Here is a 25760-nt window from a genome sequence, read left to right as displayed (position 1 = left end):
TGGAAATTAAGGAAACTGTGGTTAACAAGGGTATGAGAACAAGATTTTTTGCCTGGAGGGTGGTGAATGAGTGGAATGCATTGCCTGACTCAGTTGTGAGTTCTTCGTCTGTAAATGAATTCAAGAACAGATATGATAGATATTGTTTTGATAGTTTGGGTCTCCCGCGATGAGTCTCCTGACTCCATGGAGATACCTGTAATAATAATAATAATAATAATATCACTTAAAAAACATACAAAAGGAAAGGAAACAGAAGAAATATACAAAAACAAAAGAAATATAGTTGAAATAATAGTACAGAAAGCTCACCCAAGATTCTTGCAAAAGATTTATTAATAAAATAGAAGATGAGAAGAAACACAAATCAACATAATACAAGAGAAACAATGGATAAGAATTTATGGTATGAGCCAAATTCAATAGCAGGAAATAATAATGAAGAAATCAGAACTGATATAGAACCAATAAATTTGGAAGAACTGAAATAAGTAATAAAGGAATCAAAAAAATGGAAAATCAACTGGATTAGATAGCATAAATACAGAGGTTTGGAAATACGGTGGAGAATATTTTCATCACAGATTCTTAAAATCAATAAATAACTGTTGAAGGAAATGTAAGGTTCCATCAGATTGGTTAAAAGCTAAAATTATATTATTATAATTATTATTATTATCCAAGACCTCATGGAGTCAAAGACTCATCTGGGAAGTCTTTTATCACACACACACACTCATCATACCGTTCTTTGAAAACATTCAAACTCCCTGCAGACACCACACTCTCAGGCAAGGCATTCCAATCATTTACAACTCTGCACAAAAAAAACCTGCCTCTCACTCCCCTACTCACACCTTCTTTATACAGTTTCCAGGGATGACCTCAGGTTCTCCCTCAATCTCCCACTATTTTCTGTATAACTTCTCCAACAATGATCCTATAACAATCCCTTACCAACTTGTAGGCCTCTATCATATCTCCCCTCTTCTTCCTGTCCACCAGACCCTGCAAATTGCATCTCCTCATACTTGACATTCCAGAGGCCAGAAACTACCTTAGTCTGTCACCTTTGGATCCTTTCCAACATCTCTTCATCCTTCTGAAAACCAGGTGACCAAATCTGGGCACAATAGTCCGTATTGTATGCTTAATCTCTTTATTCATCCATCTCACACCTACTATATTTAACCTTCTCACCCTTGGAATATATTTAGACATTGCATCTACTAGATAGTTTTTGAAAATCCCCAAGCTGCATTGATCTCTTTTCCAGCTAACTCCTCATTATATGTTACACCCACAAGCTGTCTCCTGAGCTCTTCATAATTTTGTTGTTCCACATATACCCTTTTCTCACAGAGGTCCTCACACTGCTGGCAACCACCCAGGTAATCATCTCATGGTCACTCTCACCAACTGGTAGATGATTTGACATCTCAATTATAATTACATCCTCTGATGAGATGACCAAATCCAAGACCTTCAATCCTCGCGTGTCCACTGTTACATACTGTCTGAGGTAGTTATCCCTCAAAAACTCAAGAAACTCATTTTCTTTACTTGCAGTTGCTATCTCATCATTTCACTCTAGATTGCCATAATTAAAATCACCCATAATGATCACCCTTTTCTTATTTGCTTGGCTAATTTGATTATACATTTCATTATCACCACCACCACCGGTCTATAACAACATCCAACCAAGTATTTGATTCCATTAACCTCTATCTCACACCATTCTGCCTCAAAACCACTGGCACTATTTCCATCTTGCATCTCTAGTTTGCATGGACATAACTCTTTCTCTATCATCAATAGCACTCCCCCTCCCTTTTTACCCTTTCTATCCTCACGAAATACATCATACCCTTCCATCTCTATTCCTGTCAAGATGTCATCCTCTTCCAACCATGTCTCACTTATTCCGACAATCTTTGGGTGAACAGACGCAATTAATGCAACCATTTCATCTGCCTTGTTTCTTATACTTCTAGCATTTGTATATCTATATTTAAGAATGGAAACAGAGATGACTGCAGAAATTACAGAGGAATAAGTTTATTATATATAGGTTATAAAATTTACAGTAAAATCCTGAAAAAAAGACTTAGAAATATTGCAAACAGTCTACTTTCAGAAGAACAAAATAGTTTCACACATGGAAGATCGTGTATCGACAATATTTATGTTTTAAGACCGATTACTGAAAAACGATGAAGGGCATGGAATTTAATTTAGAGATTCATATGGCCTCTATAGATTATAAGAAAGCATTTGATAAAATACATAGAGAAACACTATGGAATATAATCAAAAAACAAGGATATCCATTACATTTGATACAAGCTATACAAAGTTTATATAAAGATACAAAAATACAGTTACAGTTAGGTAATAAATTAACAGAAGAAACTGAAATAAAGTGATTTTTAATCGGTGAATAGTCCACTTTTTTCCCCATTTTTCTATGTTTTTGAGTGCTAAATTGTTTCTCTGAATACGAGTGTACTTCAGTGGTTGTTTTTGGAAGTTAGTTGCTGTCGCGATATAATATATTTTGGTACTGTCGGAATCGAACGCATAACGGTGGAAGACAAAGCGAAGCTTAGTTACTGTATTTAGTTATATTTCATTTTATTTAATTGTATTTAGTACTTAAATTTTCTGATGTTTGTACTTTTTTTCCTCTTATTTATTAAATGAATAATTATTAAAGATTAGGCTACTCGGCAGCAAGGAATGATGGTGGATTCAGCAGCAGTCGCAAGTGGCGTAATGCCAAGTCCTCTGCCATTTAAGAACTCAATTATTAGCAATATCATAAGAGACTTTGTGGCATGCAGTACTTGCGGCATGTTTGGGTCTCGGTAATTACATATGTGGCTTGTTAAAGAAAGTGGAGAGCGTATGTGCTCCAACAGGCAGTTGGAGGAAATAAGTACATTAGATATATCGATATCCGACTTTGTTGCTCCAGGAACGGGGAATGAATGTAGGAAGACAAGAAGTGTGATAGCAGAGAATGAGAAAATAATAGTTGATAGTGTGGAAGGTGTGAGTGACTGTGAAAGTTTAGGAGATGGTTTTGTTTGGGAGAGTGAATTTAGATTAAGAGTGACTGACCTGCAGAGGGAGATAGATGAGTTGAAAGAGGAGGTGGAATGTCTTGTGAATGAGAGCAGAAGTATGAAAGATAAGATGAGGAGAATGGAAGAGATAAATGCAAGGCGAATCAGAGTAGGAGAGAGAGAGAATTTAAGGAGTATGAGTGAGAGGTATGGGGGTGCTAGAAGAGGAGAGAATGGAAACAGTAGAAGAGAGGGAATGAGAGAGGTATGGGAATGCTAGCAGACGAGAGGATGGAAACAATAGGAGAGACAGAATGAGAGAGAGATATGGAAGTGCTAGAAGAGAAGAGAATGGAAAAGGTAGGAGAGATGGAATGAGAGAGAGGTATGGGAATGCTAGAAGATGAGAGGATGGAAACAGTAGTAGTAGGAGAGACAGAATGAGAGAGGGATATGGAAGTGCTAGAAGTGGAGAAAATGGAAACAGTAGGAGAGAGGGAATGAGAGAGATGTATGGGAGTACTAGAAGAGGAGAGAATGGAAACAGTAGAAGAGAGAGGTATGGGAATGAAAGGAGAGGAGAGAATGGAAACAATAGGAGCGAGGGAATGGTAAGAGGTATAATGTATGGCGACTCAATCATCCGTGGTGTTCAAGGTAGGATGTGTGAGGAGTGTTTGCCAGGAGGAACAATAGAAAGGGTGACTATGGCAATTAAGAGAGGTGAAAGGGTGGATGAGATGATTGCGATGGTAGGAACGAATGACTTGAGTGGTAATGTAAGTCGGGCAGCGAGAGATATGAGATTTTTGCTTGAGACTGTACGGAAGAAGACAGAGAGAGGAAAAATAGTGTGCGTGTTGCCTGGGTATGAAAATGATGAGCTGAGCAGAAGAGCGGTGATATTGAATGGCATAATAGCAAGAATATGTGATAAGAGAGGACTGGTATATGTGGATGTTTGGAGTGCATTTGAGGAAAGAGAGGAATTGTATGCGAGAGACCGTTTACATTTGAATGAGGAAGGACGTAGGCATCTGGAGAGATTGCTGTTCTGAACGATTCAGTGTGTCCCAGGGAGGATGATAGCAGGGGTGGCCTCTTGTGGGAATGGATACTTGGGAGAATGGAGACAATGTCAGGTAACACTGAGCCCAGTGGAGTCTAGAAGGGATAATGCTGGGTATAGAAACAATGGCATTTATATGCTTTATACTAATACCAGGAGTATCCGGAATAAGGGAGAAAAATTGGTGGCGCAGATAACATCAGCCTGGCCAAAAATGATTGCGATCACTCAGACGTGGTTGACAGAAGGGGATATAACAACAGGAATAGAAGTCGCTGGGTATAGCATTTTTCGTCAGGATAGGAGGGGAAAGCGTGATGGTGGGGTGCTGCTTATGATAAGTGATGACCTATGTCCTCTAAGAGTGGAGGCTTTGGAAGGAAGTGAGACAAATGATTTTGAGAGCGCATGGTGCGAGGTAGAGGTAGGCAAGACAGGATATTTAGTGGGGTGTTGCTACAGACCCAGGAGCACAGAGGATGGGGACCAGGAGATGTTTAGATAGCTAAGTTTGGCAAGTGCAAGAAGAATGATTGTTATGGGAGATTTTAACTTCAGTAGTATAAATTGGAGAGAGGAAGATGCATGTAGCAATAGGGGAATGGAATTTCTAGAATTCTTGAGGGACAAATGTCTTAGGCAACATGTAACAGAGGGAACAAGAGGTTCAAAAGTTTGGATTTTGTTATAGCATCAGAAGAGTTGATAATAACTGAGTTGACGTCTCTTCCACCAGTTGGAGAGAGTGACCATATGGTGTTGACTTGGAAAATGAATAGACATGCAGGAGTATCAAAGAGACGGGAACTTATGTGGAATTATAAGGCAGGTGATTATAATAGTCTTAGATGTCAACTTCGAGAAGTTTCATGGAGGGAGGAATTGGAAGGCCGGGATATCACTAGTGCGTGGGAAATTGTGAAAGAATATTTGTTATCAGCAATGGTAAGTTGTATACCACGAGTGAAGAAGAGGACGCAATTTGGAGTAAAGTGGATGACAAACAATATTAAACAGGAATTGCATGCGAAAAAGAGGCTATGGAAGAGATATAAGGAGACAGGTGAAGAGATGCATGAGGAATATAAGACACAGGCCAGAAGAGTGACTAGTGTGGTAAGGAAAGCGAAACTGGAATATGAGAGGAGATTGGCCCTAAGATCCAAAGAAAATCCTAGGGAATTTTTTAGCTATGTGGCCAGTAGGAGGAGAAATGACTGTGGAAGAATGATATTGTTGGATAAAAATGGGAATAGAGTGACTGATGCAGAGGACATAGTGGAATTGTTCAATGAACATTTTATTGGAGTATTTCATCCTAGAGGAGTCAGTTTTAATGCTAGAGGAATAGGACTGGTTTGAGGTCTGGAAGTACAGGAGGAGAGTGTGTTTCAGATACTGAGTACTCTGGATGTCAGTAAAGCTGTGGGACTGATGGTATTTCACCACGAGTTTTGAGAGAATGTGCTAGGGAATTGACAGTGCCTTTAACGTGGCTTTTCAATGAAAGTCTGGCTTTGGCAAAGGTGCCCAGGGAATGGAAGGAAGGTAAGATAGTGCCATTGCATAAGGGTGGTAACAGACTGAAAGTGTCTAATTATAGGCTAGTCTGTGTGTCATCAGTAGTTGTTAAGATCTTGGAGAAAGTAGTGAGGGACTGTATACAGCATTGGGCAGATGAGGGTAATGTTATCTGTGAGAATCAACATGGATTTGTGAAAGGATGCTCTTGTTTTAGCAATATGCTAGACTTTTATAATAAAGTTACAAGAACATTAGATGAGGGAAAGGCATATTCTGCAATTTTCTTAGACTTGACGATGGCATTTGACAGGGTGCCAATGATAAGCTGATATTTAAGTTGCAGGACATGGCTTTGGATGTCAGATTGGTCAACTGGATTCAGGATTGGCTGTCTGATAGGTATCAGAGAGTTGTGTATGGTGGAGCAGTTTCCAGGAGGCAGTTTGAGGTGGAGCACTTGTAACCCTGGAAACTGCTCCACCTGGTGGAGCAGTTTCCAGGGTTACAAGTGGGGTCCCACAGGGCTCAGTACTAGGACCTATATTGTTTAACCTTTATATCAATGACATAGCCAGTGGATTGCAGGGGGATATTCAGTTGTTTGTGGATGATGCGAAGCTGGGAAGGATTATTAGTAATCGTGCAGATGTGGTAACCCTGCAAGAAGATTTAAATAAGCTAGATAGATGGGCAAATGAATGGGGGGGTGTCAGTTTAATGCAGCAAAATGTAAGGTCTTGAGGTTTGGGAAATATCGATGGGATGCTGCATACTCTATGGGAGGAGTTATACTGGAGGAAGTAGGGGAGACAAGAGATCTGGGGTTGATGATTGATAGAAACCTGAAGTTTAGGGGACATATTGCAAAGGTGGTGAAGGTAACACAGAGGATTGCTGCTATTATGAGAAGGACACTGACCTGCAGAGATAAGAGGGTTATCATTCTGTTGTATAAGTCTCTGATCAGACCACACTTGGACTATTGTTCTCATATTTGGTCCCCAGGATTTGAAGGGGATAAATTAACTGTGGAAAGGATACAAAGACGGATGACAAAGATGGTTTCAGGACTGTACAAGGATAGTTTTGAGGATCGGTTGGGAGAATGTGGACCTGCAGAGTTTGGTGGATAGAATAAGGAGAGGTGATATGATTGAGTCTTTTAAACTGTTGAGAGGTGGTTACAGGGTTGACACTGGGGAGTTCTTTCGCTTGGTTGAACAGCGGGAAGGAGTGATGACAAGAGGCCATCCCTGGAAGTTACGAAAGGAAACTGTGAGCAAGAGGGTAAGGAGTGGTTTCTTTGTGTGGCGGGTGGTTGAGCCGTGGAATGCATTGCCTGATGGAGTGGTGGGAGCGAGAACGATCAGTGAGTTTAAAGAGTGGTATGATAGACTTTGTGTTTCTCAGGGGGGGGACCTCCCCTCGATGAGTCTTGACAGACTTTATGTCTTAGGAAGGACCTCCCTCGAAGAGTCTTTTGACTCCTTGGAGGCCTGAATAATAATAATAATAATAATAATAATAATAATAATGTCAGACAGGAATGTAGCTTATCTCCAACACCATTCAATATATAATTGATCAGACTATTAAAATATGAAAAACAACAATAAAACAAGGTATCTTGTTAACTAGAGGAACTGTTATCAATACAATACAATACTGTAATGCAGATGATCAGGTTATATTACATGACAATGAAGATGACTTTCAAAAATCAGTTTATCAGTTTTACAAATTAAACAGAATAACCCAACAATACAATTTAAAAATTTCGCAAATGAAAACAAAAGTCATGGCATATTAGATCAAAAATAGTTATAGAAAATAAAATAATAGAACAGGTGACACAGTTTAATTATTTAGGCTGAATAATAACATATATAAAAGATAAAGATATAGATGAAAAAGTAAAAAAATTCAGAAAATCTGTGGAACAATTAAAAGAACACTGAAAAGTCAACCAAAATTTTACAAAATAATGGCCAATCCCACTCTGTTATATGGTTCAGAAGCATGAGTGATTACAAGGAAAGATGAAAGTAAAATACAAGCTGCAGAGATGAGATTTTTAAGAACAATTAAAGGATGCACAAAATTGGACTATATAAGGAAAGAAGACATCAGAAAAGAACTAGATACTAATAGCAGAAATGGAAAAAATCAAGGAATATAGAGAGAAATTGAAAGAACATCTATTTAGGATGGAAAGATATTTGCTACCAAAAGAGGTAGATAGATATAAATCAAAGGGAGGGAGGGAGAGAGAGAGAGAGAGAGAGGAAGACCAGTTACAAGATGGAAAGACTAGTGAACTTGGAACAGGTGAATGCCCAATCCTTGAAGAGAAGAAGCACAAAGAAGGCTCCAAGACATAACTAGCAAATTATAGGTCAATCAGCATCTCAGGAGTAGCAGTTAAGGTATTAGAGAAATTGGTGAAACACACAATCCAGGGGAGAGTGGATAAGAATATGATACTCTATAAAGGACAACATGGTTCTGTGAAGGGTAGGTCTTGTCTTAGTAATTTGCATAATTTTTTCAATAAAGTGATAAGGGAGTTGGATAAGAGAAATGGCTACACATTTGACAAAATTCCACATAGAACTCTGTTCTATAAATTGGACTTAATGGGGATGAATATGGATCTGGTGATTTGGATAAGAGGGCAGCCAATGGACATGTATCAAGCAGTGATTAATGGAGGAGTTGAATACAGGAGGATGCAAGTGACCAGTGATGTACCACAGGGCTCAGTACTTGGTCATCTGTTTTTTAATTTGTATATCAATGATATACAAATGATCTGATGGAAAATATTCAGTTGTTTGCTGATTATGCTAAACTAGGAAGAACAATGGTAAATGAAGGTGATCATTTACCATTGCTGATGGCAGTTGCAGAGATCCTGAAGGAAAACTTAAATTAGCAATATGGACAAAGGTAAATATTTTAAGTGGCCAAGTATAACGTGGGAAGAGGAGATACAAGCAATATATGTTATTGATAGAACTGCAGGAAAAGATAAAAGTAATTAAATTCTCAGGACTGATAACTCAAGAACATACTATATATAACTGCCAATGTCTGAAACATTCACCTCTTAAATCTAAACTTACATATCTAAGGGTCTGTCCTTGGACTTTATTAATCATCATTGCAAAGCAAACTCTTATTGGAAATTGTAACCATTTGAATGCAAATAGATAGTCTGAAGTAATGAGGGATATCCAAGGAATGAAGACAATTTGTCTGATACCAGGACCTGTAAATATCATAGCTACTATCATATTTGGTTTTAACTATTTTACTTGAAGCCTAGTTCCATTGAAAAGATTTCGGGGGGGGGGGGGGGGTGTTTGCAGATTATTTTGGAGCAACATTAATAGGAATACCTATTTTCAATTTAAACCCTATTAAGAACCAACTCGTTCATTATCAACACACATCATTTCAGGGTGCAAGTATAACTCTCTCCCTGAATCAAGAAGGTGACTTTTCTATTATGTTCTCAATAGATGGGAGACACTGCACAACAGTTCATTTGCAGTTCAGATGAAATTTCCCATTATTATAATTATTATTACTGGACACCTCCAGGGAGTCCAAAGACTCATTGAGGGAGGGCTCTACTCTATAACTCTCTATCTCCACCATGCACAATCCATCAACTACAATGAACCACATCTACACCAATTCCATCTACGGCCTACTACTAGTATTTTCAATCAAGCCCATGGCAGGATTCGAACCCGCAGCCTTTTGACTGGAGAGCGGATTCGCTAACCACTCGGCCAACCAGGCATATTTAGGTGTGTTAATATAATTTTTTTGTCTCTTTGCTACTTTGCCATTGCCAATTTTTAACAATTTTGGGGAGAAGGAATGTGCATTAGTCTCCATGTAGGTGAACACATATTTGGTTTTGAGGAAAAAACTTCTCTATATCATGCCATAGTGATGATTTCTTAAGGCAGGCATTCACTTCATTCATACTGGGTCCGCAGGATATGACGGACAGTGTTTGTTGAAAATCACTGGGCAAATAAAACAGTTATTGTACTTATTATCTTGCAGAAGAGGTGCAAGATAATAAGTGGAAGATCATGGTGAGTTTGAAATTATTGCATCGCTGAGACAATTAGACCAGTGAGAATCATCATCTATCAAATTTAAAGCCTTACATTAATCCTGGTATTTCGAATGTACTGCACCATTTACTGTTCTTAGGTTACTGAATGTTTTTAGTACTTTCACATGCATCAAGAGCATTTGTAAATAAAAGCATTCAGCATTATAGGAATGTACACTATAAACATGACCTACAGCATCGCTCTTTTTCATACCAGAATAACTGCCCACATTGGACAGTTATTGGGGAAAATTATCTTCGATGCATAACTTAAAAAAGGCTGTTAATGTTGTGTCCCTTGGTGACTTCACTATGCTGATTGTGATACTTTCTGTGAAGTATACTCTTTGACTGTTTTCAAGATGAACTGCGATATGAACTGCAGCTGGATGGTACTCATGAATATCAAAAGATAAGATCCGTCAAATGGCTTCAGAGGTACTGATGTATCGTCAAGTTTGGTATAGACGACTTCACCATGTTCATTTTGCAAACAAACTGTAGCTTGGTCTGGGCTCTTGTTGATATACTTGCATACATATTTGATGGATTTCACAGAACTGCAAATTTCAACATTTATGTGTGCATTAAAGGTTGGTAAAAAAAAAAAAACAGATTATAAGGCACTATATGGCAATTATCGATTTCAAAAGTCCCTTGAGTATTATGTATGGTAGCAATTTGGCCATGATCTGAAGGTGCACGTTGACGATATCACGGATATCCATCCTCACGTGCTTGAGTTTCATTGATAAATGATCTTGGATATCTCTTCGTGCACTTTCCTGACTTCATGTATGGTGAGTTTGGATTAACAAGTTTACATGGACCATGCACCATATGTTTTGTTATGAAATCAAACAGTTCTTTGTCATATTAAGGAGAAGGTATCTCAGTGCTTTTAATTTAGTCGATTTCATGATTCCTGATTTTATCTTTGAGCTAAATCAATATGTGAGCATGTGGCAATCTCCTTTTTTAGAATTTAACAATATCTGGTCACAAAATAGTGGCCATATATTGTTAAACTGCAGTATGGGATATGGAAGAAGGTAAAAAAAATTAATCACTGCTCCATAATCTGGAGGTGTACATTGATGAAAATGCATACAAACCATCTTAAGAACATCCTCAATTTATTGGTGAAGAGATCAAAATCAGTTAATTCGTTCTTGAGTTATAAATTAACATCGAAAACAGACTTTGCGTTACATATATATATATATAGAGAGAGAGAGAGAGAGAGATTATTATTATTATTATTAACACTACACCTCCACGGAGTCAAAAGACTCATACCATAGACCTCTACCCATATTGGTCACTAACCTCTGGATCCTCTCCAGGTCTTCCTCATCCACAAATTATGCATCTAGTGAAAGCAGTCCTTATAAATTGCTAAATATGAAGAGTTTTTGTTGATATATAGCCTCCGCTGCCTCCTCCTCCAATGAATCATATAATTAATAAAGCAGAAGTGCTTTGAAGAATTACAATTTGAAGAATTTGAAGAATAAGAAAATTTGAAGAACTGCTCCATATATTTCCAGCTGACTATTTTACAGTAGCTACACAGAAAAACAGTATGTTCATGTTTCATTATTTATTACAATACAGTACTACTGTAATAGTCATAATAATATTAATAATAATTTTATGCATAATTTGTACATTTTATTATTTCACTATAACTAGAGAGTAAAATTATTTTAAAAAAAACAAAAAAACTTCAGCATTCTGGTATGTTCCAATATCCTTTTGATTCATATAGTGATTTCTGACTTAAGATAGCACAGCTAGAGCAGAACTCTATCTAGTTGAGGACTGACTGTATATGTATACATCTCTGAAGATGATATGAATATGAATGTTAAAACATAGAATTTTAATGCCATTAAAGACTTTTATTGCCAAATGGTGAATGAGCGAGTCTTTGGACTCCCTGAAGGTGTTACGTAATAATAATTACAAGCTTCAGTTTTCAATGAATTAAATGTTGATTTCCTGGCTTCAAGCAGGGTGAGGATGATCTTGTGAACAACAATACCACCAAAATACAGTTCTGTCCTACTTATCACAATAAAAATACAACAACTACTCATTAATCCTAAAAGATATCCAAACAGAATCAGATTTCTCTTTTTAGACTGAGTTATGCCAAAAAACCTGGTGTATTTTTCTACTCTAGATACTATGTTTCACCCTACAACTAATAACTGCAAAAATACTTAATTTTCCTCATCTTGGAATACTGCTCATACATTTAGGGAGCCCTCCTGAAACCACACCTAAAAATGCATGGTACTATTCAGAAGAGAGTACTTCACTAACATCTGTGGCATAAACACCAACTTAATTATATGTCTTTGAAGGATATATAAATAATAAAAATAACAATAAAAATTAAAAAATGCATTAATCAGTTTAGCAATTTTAGAAATTACATACCTGGCCGACCTTCATCACCTGGAGATCCTTTTGACCCGGGCAAACCAGGAGGACAATAACCACAATCATTTCCTTTAGGTCCTGATACACCAGGCAAACCATCCTGTCCTGGAAATCCAGGAGGTCCTGGGTCTCCTGGAAAACCAGGTAGACCAGGAGCACCTACAGGTCCTTGGCGATGTACACCAATGCCAGGATAACCTTTCTCTCCTAAAAATGAAAAATATTTTTCATCAGATATAGAAATATTGAACTGAATGCTTTATCATACAGTAATAAATTTAGTTTAATCGCTTATCCAAGTGTGAGCAAACAAAATTTGCACCTGAAATATCTTCAGGACTGCAGCAAGGTGGTGCAACTGTTGACAACTCAGAGAAAAGGTTGACCAAGCTCTTATCACTCCTTGTCTCAGTATCTCCCATCATGCAAAGCATGTCCTTGCAGACATGTATAATGCTATGCATTGAGGGAAGGGCCACTACCCAGACCAGTTTCGACTTTTATTGAGGCCTCGTCAGTGGGAGGCAGATCCAGAGGTGGTGACACTAAGGCAGAAAGCAATAGAGAGGTCATATTTACCTATAAGAGTTGCCAACCAGTGTACCACCTTATTATTAAATTACTCTGGATTTAGAGAAAGATGTTGGAAGTTTATTTTGCACTTGTTTAGACTATAATAAATTTAGAGTAACCCTTTATCCAAGTGTGAGCAAACAAAGTTTGCACCTGAAAATATCTTCAGGACTGTAGCAAGGTGGTGCAACTGTTGGCAACTCGGGGCAAAGGTGGACCAAGTTCTCATCATTCTTTGTCTCAGTATTTCCCACCACTGGGTAGTGGCCATTCCCTCAATGCATAGCATTATACGTCTGCAAGGACATGTGCTTTGCACAGTGGGAGATACTGAGACAAGGAGTGATGAGAGCTTAGTCCACCTTTGCTCCAAGTTGCCAACAGTTGCACCATCTTGCTACAGACCTGAAGATATTTTCAGGTGCAAACTTTGTTTGCTCACACTTGGAACAAGGATTAAACTAAATTTATTATAGTCTAACAAGTGGAAAATAAACTTTCATTATCATACAGACTTTATAGTGGGTGATGTTCCAGCTGATTAAAATATAAACCAAGAATGATTTTCTTCACAAAATAACAATTTATCATGCAAAAGTTTCATCTTAATTAAAGTGAATAAATATTTCATATAACCTACTGTTACAAGGCTCAATACTGTTTTTTTCATTCAGCATTAATACATATGTTCTTCACTAGAAGTACATTTCTCTTGATTATATCCTTACTGCTCCACCTCTAGAGAAAATTCATTTGTTAGATCAGCACTCACTTTCATTACACATACATATTTACAGAATCCTATATTTTAGCCACATCCTCTGCTTTCATACTCTCTAGAGAGTTGCAGATCTTTGTTTAATTGTTTTTTTGTCACACTCTCTCTCTCTGTCTCTCTCTCACCAACAAAACATCAAGTGGCAATTTGCTGGAAGGTTTCTGTAAAGAAGGGTCCCTGGTTCTGATAAGTTGTATTATTATTATTCAGGCCTCCATAGAGTCAAAAGAATCATCGTGGGAGGTCCTTCCTAAGAAACACAAAGTCTATGAAGACTCATCGAGGGGAGGTTCCCCCCCCCCTAAGAAACACAAATTCTATCATACCACTCCTTAAACTCATTGACCGTTCTCGCTCTCACCTCCATCAGGCAATGCATTCCATGGTTCAACCTTCCATGCAAAGAAACCACTCCTCACCCTCTTGCTCACAGATTCCTTTTGTAACTTCTAGGGATGGCCTCTTGTCATCACTCCTTCCCGTTGTTCAATCAAGTGAAAAAACTCGCCAGTGTCAACCCTGTAACCACCTCTCAACAGTTTAAAAGTCTCTATCATATCACCTCTACTTCTATCCACCAAACTCTGCAGGCCACATTCCCTCAGCCGATCCTCATAACTATCATTGTACTGTCCTGAAACCATCTTTGTTATCTGCCTTTGTACCCTTTCTACAGTCAATTTATCCCCTTCAAAAATCATGGAGACCAAATCTGAGAACAATAGTCTAAGTGTGGTCTGATCAGGTCTTATACAATGGAATGATAACCCTCTTATCTCTGCAGCTCAACATCCTTCCCATTATTGCAGCAATCCTCTGGCTACCTTCACCACCTTTGCAATATGAGCCCTAAATTTCAGGTTTCTAACAATCATCAACGCCAGATCTCTTGTCTCTCCTACTTCCCCCTCCAGTATAACTCCTCCCATTGAGTATGCTGTGTCCCATCGATGTTTCCCAAACCTCAAGACCTTACATTTTGCTGCATTAAACCCACATCCCCATTCATTTGCCCACCTATCTAGCTTATTCAAATCCTCTTGCAAAGCTGCCACATCTGCACTATTACTAATAATCCTTCCCAGCTTCGCATCATCTGCAAACAACTGAATATCCCCTTGCAATCCACTGATAATGTCATTGATATAAAGGATAAACAATAGAGGTCCCAGTGCTAAGTCCTGTGGAACCCCACTTGTAACCCTCTGCTTCCTTGAAATTGCCCCACCATACACAACTCTCTGATACCTATCGGACAACCAATCCTTAATCTAGTTGACCAATCTGACATCCAGATCCATGTGCTGCAACTTGAATATCAGCTTATCAGGTGGCACCCTGTCAAATGCCTTAGCTAAGTCTAAGAAAATTGCAGTATTTGCCTATCCCTCATCTAATGCTCTTGTAACTTTATCATAAAAGGGTAGCATATTGCTAAAACAAGAGCGCCCCTTCACAAATCCATGTTGACTCTCACAGATAACATTACCCTCATCTGCCCAATGCTGTATACGGTCCTTCACTACTTACTCAAAGATCTTACTAATTATTGATGACACACAAACTGGCCTATAATTAGACACTTTCAGTCTGCTACCGCCCTTATGCAATGGCACTATCTTACCTTCCTTCCATTCCATGGGCACCTTTCCCACAGCCAGACTTTCATTGAAAAGCCAGGTCAAAGGCACTGTCAGTTCCCTAGCACATTCTCTCAAAACACGTGGTGAAATAGCATCCAGTCTCATAGCTTTACTGACATCCAGAGTACTCAGTATTTGAAACACTCTCTCTCCTGTACCTCTAAATCTCGAACCTGCCCAATCCCTCTAGCATTAAAACTGACTCCTCATTTGTTGAGTCCTCATCCTTTATTGGATGAAATATTCCAATAAAGTGTTCATTGAACAATTCCGCTATGTTCCTCTGCATCATAGTCTCTCTATTCCCATTTTTATCCCACAATATCATTTTTCCATAGTCATTTCTCCTCCAACTGGCCATATATCTAAAAAATTCCCTACAATTTTCTTTGGATCTTAGGGCCAATCTCCTCTCATATACCAGTTTCTTCTTCCTTACCATACTAGTCACTCTTCTGGCCTGTGTCTCATACTCTTCATGCATCTTCTCTTCACCTGTCTCCTTATATCTCTTCCATAGCCTCTTTTTCGCATGCAATTCCTGTTTAATATTGTTTGTCATCCACTTTATTCCAAATTGTGTCCTCTTCTTCACTCATGGTATACAATTTACCATTGCTGCTAACAAATATTCTTTCATAATTTCCCATGTTAGCAGAAATATGTTAAGAGAAAGGAGCGCAGTTTGTTAATGTGTGGAATGAGTTTGAAGGAAGAACTGAACCGTACTACAAGTGATGGACTGCATTTTAATGGTTTTGTGAGAGCCATTTGTAGAGACTACTGCTGGAAGGGAGAGTAAGTGTAAAGAATGAATCTGAGCAAGTAAGAAGCAATGAGGAAGAGCAAGAAACTAAGGAAGGAGTGACTGAAGTGGTGCTTATGAATTAAGAAGTGGGTAGTGTGAATGCAGAGAATGAGAGAACATGTATACGAGACAAACAGGAAACAGGGAGACTCAGGGTGGAAAGGGAAACAGAGTATGAGAAAGCCTGATGCTCCAAGATGAGGTGAATGGGTTCATAGACAAAAAGGGAAGGGGATAACCTGGGATGTAGGGAAAATAACTGGATTTGAAGAAGGTTCTGGGATGAGTAAAGAGAAAAAGAAATGGCTCGAGGAAAGTATGGAGAAGCTGCATCTAATAAATGGTATTAGCAAAACTCCCAGGAATAAGCTGTTATGTTTGTATACGAATGCCAGACGTATCATAATCTAGTGAAATGAAATGATTGCACTGAGTGAGTTTGTTCACCCAAAAATGGTTGTCATTAGTGAGACATGGCAGGATGAAGATAATATCCCGACAGGAATACAATATGAAAAATTATGGAAAGGATTCTGACAGGAATAGAGATGGAAAGGCAAGATGTATTTTGTGAAGATAGAAAGGTAAAAAGGGAGATGGAGTGCTATTATTCTTCTTCTTCAACCTTTTGGTTCTGTCCACTGCTCGACGAAGGTCTCCCCCAATGATTTTCCAGATCACTCGGTTTTTTGTCTTGCTCTCCACCTTCTTCTCGGTCTTCCTCTTTGTCTTGCATCCATCGGTCTCCACTCTGATGTTTTTCTAGTTCATCTCCCATCACTGCATCTGGCAATATGGCCAGTCCATCTCCACTTAGTTTAATGTATAATGTATTTTGTTTAATGTGTTTTACAATATCCATGACACCTGTTTAAGATCTTATCCTAGTATTTGTCTTCCTATCTCTTAATGTTATTTTTAGCATACTTCTCTCCATATGATGTTGTGTTGTTCTCAACTTTTTTTTAGTGCTTCTTAAAGTCCATGTTTCTCCTCCGTATGTTAGAACAGAAAGTATGCACTGGTCAAAAGCATTTCTTTTTAGACTCATAGGGATGTCACTTCTGAATATGTCTCTCATTTTCCCATAAGCCATCCATCCAAGGTGAATTCTTCGTTCAATCTCTTTTCTTTGGCAATCTTCAAAGGATAACAATTGGCCCAAATATACATATGAAGTAACTTGTTCTATTTCACGGTTTTCAACTTTGATAGTTCCATGGTTTATGTATTTATTCATTATTATTTTGGGTTTTTTTTTTCTATTTATTTTTAATCCAATTACTTTGGAGGCTTCATTTAACTGATTTAACCTTTCTTCCAGGTCTTCAAGATTATCTGCTATTAGGACAATATCATCTGCAAATTTCAGTTGATGCAGCCTTTCTCCTTCATGTCCAGACAAGGTAGAGATGTAAGCCAAAAATAGTGGTAATGGTTTTGAGGCAGTATGGTCTGAGACAAAGGTGAATAGAATGAAATACCTTGTTGCATGCCACTATAGACCTGATACTATAAATTAAAGATATCAAGAAATTATATACTTGGTTTAATCCTTTATCCAAGTGTAAGCAAACAAAGTTTGCACTGAAGTATTTTCAGGACTTGGGCAACTCGTGGTAAAGGTGGTATGACTTTACATCACTTGCCTTAGGATCCCATAATGCAAAGCACATCTTCTTGTAGACATGTATAATGCTATGCATTATACATGGTCACTACCCATAATGCCCTGACCGGTTTCAACCTTTATTGAGGTCTCTTAAGTGGGGGCCAGGCCCAGAGGTAATACCAGGGTATCACCTTAGTATCAAGCTTAGTATCACCTCTGGGTCTGGCTCCCACTGAAGAGACCTCAATAAATGCATTTTTGGAAATTATGGAGACAACTACCGTGTTTGAATAAAAACTTTAGTTTACTATTACTAAAATTTTACAATTCGACGTTTCGACCTTTATGTTAAGGTCATCTTCTGGAGCGTACAAATATACACAGGAAACAAGCTATACCACAATCATACTGGTTCGTTACAGACACTGACTAACCGCTACCACAATTGTTGGCCTGACCTCTGGTGGGGAAAAAAAAAAAAAAAAAAAAAAATATACATCAGCGCTAAAGTCCTATTATTTGTGTTGTCTACTATATACATATATTAACATTATATTAACATCATTCCAGCCAGTTGGAGTGGAATGGTTTCTAATAATAGCAGATTGGCTAGAGTCCTGACTTGTGTTGAATCTTTCAAATTAGGTTGGCTGAATGTGTGCCATCCTAATTTGAAAGATTCAACACAAGTCAGGACTCTAGCCAATCTGCTATTATTAGAAACCATTCCACTCCAACTGGCTGGAATGATGTTAATATAATGTTAATATATGTATATAGTAGACAACACAAATAATAGGACTTTAGCGCTGATGTATATTATTTTTTTTTTATTTTTTTATTTTTTTTTCCCCACCAGAGGTCAGGCCAACAATTGTGGTAGCGGTTAATCAGTGTCTTTAACGAACCAGTATGATTGTGGTATAGCTTGTTTCCTGTGTATATTTGTACGCTCCAGAAGATGACCTTAACATAAAGGTCAAAACGTCGAATTGTAAAATTTTAGTAATAGTAAACTAAAGTTTTTATTCAAACACGGTAGTTGTCTCCATAATTTCCAAAAATGCATTCGGATCACCGTGCAAGCCTAAAAGAAAAGACCTCAATAAAGGTTGAAACCGGTCTGGGTAGTGACCTTCCCATAATGCATAGCATTACATGTCTGCAAGGAGATGTGCTTTGCATTATGGGATACTAAGGCAAGTGATGCGAAGTCATACCACCTTTTACCATGAGCTGCCCAGTCTAAAAATACTTCAGGGGCAAACTTTGTTTGCTTACACTTGGATAAAGGATTAAACCAAGTATATAATTTCTTGGTATCTTGAATTTATATAGACCTAGTAATATAAAGGTGGTGACTAGGTAATGTATAAGCAAATTAGCCAAGCAAATGGAAAAAAGAGATCATTATACGTGATTTTAATTACAGCAATATCGACTAGGATGATAAAATAGCAACTGGAAGTAAAGAATCTGTTACTTACAGATTCTCTCTGTTACATACTGTCTGAGGCAGTATGTAACAGAGGGCACACAAGGATGTCTTGGATTCGATCATCTCATCAGAGGATGTTATTATACATGAAGTGTCAAATCTCCTTCCAGTTGGTGAGTGTCACCATAAAGTGGGTGGTTGCCACCATGTGAGGACTTCCATCAGGAAATGGTATATGTGGAATTACAAGGCTGATGATTATGAGAAACTCAGGAAACAGCTTGCAGCTGTAGCACAGAATGAGGAGTTGAGTGGATAGAAGATCAGTGCTGCTTGGCTGGTATTCAAGATTTATCCAGTAGAAGCAATGTCTAAATGTATTCCAAAGGTCAGAAGGTTAAATAAGGTACGTGTGAAATAGATGAAGGAAGAGATTAAAGATGCAATACAGAGGGAAAAAAGGCATTATGGGGGGGCAACATAAGAGGAGTGGTAATAATAAATTCCATGTGGAATACAAACAACAGGCAAGGAGGGTGACTCGATTTGGTAAGGGTAGCAAAGGTTCGGGAGAGCATCAGTTAGCTAATAAAGCCAAAAAGAAATTGTAGGGAGTCTGAAAAAAAAACAAAAATAAAATAATAATAAAGAATGATTATGGTAGAACTGTACTGATTGGAGAAAATGGTATAAAAATAAATGCTATGGAGGATATAGTTGAGATATTTAATGAGCAGTTCATAAAGGACTTTCATCTTTGTGAATATGACATCATGGAGATGTTTGAGAGCAGTGGATGATGAGGAGAAGAGGTATATGGGAGAATTAAGCAAATTTGATATTAATAAGGCTGTGAGATGTGATGATATAGCATCACATATTTTGAAGGAGCGGCCAGGGAGATGACATTTGCCTCAACATATTTGTTTAATATGAGTCTTGCACTGGGTCGAGTTCCAAAGGAGTGAAAGGAAGGCCAGACTGTATCACTGTCTAATTGGGGTGACAGAATTCAAGCATCAAATTATAGACCAATCTGTGTGTCAGGTGTTGGGGTTAAAGTGATCTAAAGGTCGGTGAGAATTGGGATGATGACAGTGATATTATCTTTGAGCAGCAGCACAGATTTGCTAAAAGAGAGGTCATGTTTCATTTTACACAAATTATGGACTCTACAACCATGTTATAAATAATTATTTTAATTTCCCGACATTTCAGCCTTCATATTAAGGTCATCATCTGGAGTATATATATGTTACGGTTAAAGTGATAAATCCGGTTATTATTCATAATTACTGGTTAAAGTGAATAATTAGAATTAATCACTTTAACTGGTTAAAGTGATAAATTCCTAGAGGAGTCTGGTAAATGTAATAGAAACATGTTTCATAAAAAATATTTTATATAATAGCAGAGAGAAAAGGAGATAAATACATTATTATATGATTATATTGTTGTCCAGTAAAAAACAAATTACTTATTTTTGCAGGAAAGACCTCTGTGGCACTTGGAATTACAAAGGATATCTGACTTTTTACATTTGTAGCGATTTGAGTTACAATGGGCTGTACAATTGCAATATTGGAAACCTTGACCACCTAAATTAGAATTCTTGCAGGCACATTCTCTTAGACTTGTCTCAATATCAGGAACTTCATTAACTGAAATAAAAGTTTCCTTACAAATGGTAAATTCTTTCCTCAAATAGAGTTGGTTTAAAATACCATATTTTGTACCTAATTTATATAGGTTTTCATTCTCAATATAAATTATAACAGCTATAATATTCTGGTTATCAGTCTTAGCCCTGTCTACTTCTGGAATTCTTATCTAAACATTTTCTCCTATATTTGCAACTGGAAACTTAGTCATTGAAAGCCTTAACATTTTTTCAGCTTGCTTCTCAAGTGACTGCTTAGCAGAGTTTAGAGATTCTTGAATTTTTTTTGTGATTTCATTGAGTGCAAAAGAAGTACTTTCCTTACTTTTTTCATTATTTTCTAATTCAACATTAGTTATATTTTTTATTTTGTTATCTTCCTTGTCGATCGTTCCTGTTTCAGAAAAATGTTGTTTTCTTTTGATTTGGCTAACACTCTCTTATTTCTGTTTTTGTTTGGATCTCCAACAGATAAGTCATCACTCGTATCATCTATTTCCGCTTCCACATTGTCACCATTTTCTGTCCTAATACCGCTTTCCCTCTCTGAGATTATCTTCTCACATTCAACATCCTTATTAGTTTGATCTTTTAATATCATCTCGAAATCTTCTTCACTCATGATTTCTGACAAGGTATCGACTGGTAAGTATGTTTTCAAACCTACCTTAGCTTTACAGCCAAACATAGCTTCATAGGGACTGCGATCTATTCCAGAGTGATGTGTTCTGTTTTTCATAAACTGAATAAATTTTATCCCTTCCGACCATTTTGTTGTTTTATTTGTTTCAAGCTATGTGGATAACATTTTCTCAATGTCTTGGTTTGCTCTTTCAACAAGCCTTGTGATTGACTTTGCCGTGGTTTCTCATGAACAATCTTAAGCTCATTCCACATTCCGCAGACTTCTTCAATAATTTTATTCACAAATTCCTAGCCATTGTCACTTTTCAAGATGCATGGGGCTCCAAATATTGTGAATACATCCAATAGATGATGTGCAACTTCTGCAGCGCATTTTGTTTTCAAAGCTCCAAGTTGAACAAATTTCGTAAGTTGGTTTTGATAAACCATTATAAATTTATAATCGCCATCAGATTGTGACTGCATATCAATTAAATCAATCTGACATCTAGAATTAAATTCGCTGCTTTTAATTGGTTTAACAAGGAGCCATTTTTTTGTAATGCTCAATTTCTTTTGGCAGGGTTCACAAAGATTCAAATATATCATAACAATTTCAACTGTGATGTTCTTATACTTCTCTTTAAGCTCTTTCATCATTCTGTTTTGTCCCCCATGACCGATGGCAATATGAGTGTCATGAATTAACTGAAAATTTTCCTCCAAGAAAGTGTAATACATAATCAGATCCCTTTCATTTTTAACAGGTACGACGAGTTTTTCAACATTTCCAATTTTTACGATATCAAATCTTGATAACCGTTGATAATCTTCGGGTGTTTTCCCGGAAACCTTATCTTTGTTCTTTTTAACTTTCGCTAAAAACGAATAATACTCTTCTCTTGTAAATAACTGATTAAATCGTGTTCTCATTATTTCTAAATCTCCCATTATGCTTATGGGTACATAAAATCAATGAAAATGTGGAGAAATGTACACGCAGTAGTGACTGATGTAAATAAGAAAAAAGCAACCTCTCCTATTGATGCCCTAAGCAAAGAAATTTAATGAAAACCTATACATAAAACCTGTAAACATGGTTTTATTACATTTACCAGACTCCTCTAGGAATTATTCACTTTAACAGGTTAAAGTGATTAATTCTAATTATTCCCTTTAACCGGTAATTATTAATAATAACTGGATTTATCACTTTAACCATAACACACACACACACACACACACACACACACACACACACACACACACACACACACACACACACACACACACACACACAAGCTAAATTACGTTTCACATAGTATGCTGAAGAGACAATGATTTGATCGATGGTTATTCTACTGGCCTGACCTCTAGTGAAAATAAAATAAAATTACAATAATTAAATTAAATAAAACAAATTAACTACATCAAAACTATATTCTATTTAAGACATCAGAGAAACATTCTTTCACATAGATAGTTTTTATATGATTAATATCTTTAGGTGGCAGATGATTTTCAATGCTAACTCTTACATCATTATCATCATTACTCCAAACTGGAAAATCATTAAAAGAAAATAAATTAACTCTGGAAATGCATTCTGTTCATCTACCACTCTCCATGAAAAAAAAAAAATATAATAATAATAATAATAAATAAATAAAATAAATATGTGAATGAATGAATGAATGAAATAATTCATTTTTTTTTAACTCACTTTTACAACTTTTGTCCTTTGTTCATATCATTTCCTTACTCTACTTTATGGGAAAAAACTCCAAAATCTATATGATAAATACTTCAACAGCTTAAGCTTCTTCATATTACCTTCCATCTTCTATAAAACTCTTTAGATTGCATGCCTCCATCTATTCTCATGACCAGGATTCTCATTCTATTTAGAGGAAAAAACACACATCTCGAAATAATACTAACTTCATTTACTTATTAAATTATCGGCCCAATGCTTTGCCAAGACATCTTTCTGTGTTCATTCAGTTGGATATTAGTTGTTCTTCCTCTATGTCCAAAGTATGTGAGTTTGCAAGAGCAGGGAGTACTTGTAGACACCAGGATCATTTAAATAATGAAAGGATCTTTTGCAATTATTATTATTATCCCAAGACCCTATGGAGTCAAAGACTCATCTAGGAGCTCCTTTTGTCATAAACACATCTCATCACACTGTACCTTAAACACACTCAAATTCTCTGCGGACACCACACTTTCAGACAAGGCATTCCAATCATTCACAACTCCGTATGCTAAAAACCTGCTTCTCACCCCTGCTCACACCCTCCTTTAGAGCTTCCAGAGATGACCTCTGGTTCTCCCCTGATCTCCCACCATTTTCTGTAAAACCTCTTCAACATTGATCCTATAACAATCCTTTATTAACTTGTAGATCTCTATCATATCACCCCTCTTCCTCCTACCACTAGACTCTGTAAATTGCATCTTCTCAACCTTTTCTCATATTTGACATTTCAGAGATCAAAAACTACCTTAGTCAGTCTTCTTCTGAATCCTTCCCAACATCCTTTTGAAAACCAGATGAAAAAAATCTGTGCACAGTAGTCCATGTGTGGCCTAATCAAAGCCTTATACAATGGAACAATAATTTCCTTATTTCTACAAGTCAGTGTCCTCTGCATTGGATGGTATAAATAGAAGAGATTAGGTGAGATGAGCTAAGGTGAGATTAGGTGGGCGATGTGAAAGTGTGGTGTGGAAACAATTCACAGGATTCGAGTCACCTGGCAATGAAAGAGGGAAATAATCAACTAATTTTTGGTACTGGAAGTCTGTATCGTGTAACTTTTAAGAACCCTTTTTTTTTCTTCTCATAACCTCTGAGGTGCCCTGGATGTAAGGAACTACACAAGATTTTTGTTATCTTAATTTGGGAAAGAGAGGGAGAGTGCAGATTAACTGAGAAGTCTTCTAGAAGGTAGTAGGACTAAAAATTCCCTGCATGTATGCGATTGATTTTCAGTGGATAGACTAACATAGTCTGATCAGATGATTACAGCTCCATTTACTAAAGTTTTGATAACATCATAGTACTGGAAGGTTTGACGATACGATTGATGATAAATGTACTTACTGAGTGTGGGCAGGTTTCCTGATAGAAAAGGACTAAGTTCTGCTGAGTAACCTGATAACCAATGTCAAGGGAGGAAAGACAATTATACACTATGGTAGCGAATTGCATCCTACTGTGGTGGATGTTAATATCTGCTAATATTTTCCATTTTCTAAATGGAAAATATTATTACTGTTATTATTATTATTATTATTATTATAATCTGAGACCTCCAGGAAGTCCTTGACTTCCTGGAAGTTGCAAGAGGTGATGCACCATTCAAACCAGTTGTCATACTTTCTCTTAAACTCATTGACATTAGATACAAACAATAGGTGGGAGAGGATTTCATTGCCTGAATTGCCTAATTGCAGGCTTGAAGTGGCTTGAAAAAAGTTCCATGTTTGGTCTCTGGAGTAGGGTTTCTGACTATGAAAAAATAAATTAAAAATAATAAAAAAATAAAAAAAATTTATAAAAATAGAAAAAATTATATCATTAGCCCAGCCATTGTACAAAATGTACTATAGGATTGCTGATAACTTTTCGTGGGTGGAAGTAAAAAATAAATAAATAAATAAACAAAATGTACTCACTGCTTCAACAGGCAAACTGTTACATTCTCTCACTTTGCAACAGAAAAACCTAGTTCCCACCACTATCTTAACTACAAACTAACTTAACTTCCATGGGTGCCACCCTTTCTCCCCACCTTCTATATAATGAAAAATCTCATCAGACAATATTTCATATCACCCATTCAGAAGTTTATAGACCTCTATCATATTACCCATCTTTCTCCTGTTAACCAGAGTCTATAGTCCACATACTCCCAAACTGTCCTCATAATCTACATTCCATAACACTGATATAATCTTTGTAACTCTTCTTTGCATCCTTTCCACAGCTTCTTTATCCCCTTGGAACCCAGGAGACCAAATCTAAGCACAGTAGTGTGCAAATGCAATCTTATCAAGTCCTTGTAAAGAGGCAAAATGACTTCCTTATACTTATATGTTAAGGTTCATTTCAACATCATAATTATCCTCTGAGTTGAATTTGTAGTTTTTGCTATGTGATCTTTGAACTTCAAAATGCATAATGCGAAGATCCTAGACTCATGAGTTTTTATGTTGCATTACTATTCTAATACAATATGCTATTGAAAATTTCATCATCATACTTTACACCTACTAACATTGAAATGATAGTCATTGATATTTGCTCACATTTCCAGCTCATTCAAATCATTCTGTAAGTGCTGGATATCAGAAGCATTC

General features: G+C 37.0%; 1 protein-coding gene across 1 annotated transcript in view; it reads right to left on the bottom strand.

The window, feature by feature from the left end:
* Nucleotides 1-25760, bottom strand: part of LOC150100509 (uncharacterized) — a 1094033-nt gene that overhangs the window by 573173 nt on the left and 495100 nt on the right. The window contains exon 18 of the mRNA XM_090402670.1: nt 12251-12460. Coding sequence (XP_090258796.1) covers nt 12251-12460 — 210 coding nt within the window. The remainder of the gene's footprint in view (nt 1-12250; nt 12461-25760) is intronic.

Source organism: Typopeltis vanoorti, chromosome 13, assembly GCF_054136105.1.
Source record: "Typopeltis vanoorti isolate ZY-2024b chromosome 13, IOZ_Tvanoo_1.0, whole genome shotgun sequence".
Lineage (NCBI taxonomy): Eukaryota > Metazoa > Arthropoda > Arachnida > Uropygi > Thelyphonidae > Typopeltis > Typopeltis vanoorti.
This window is presented reverse-complemented; position numbering and strand designations above follow the sequence as displayed.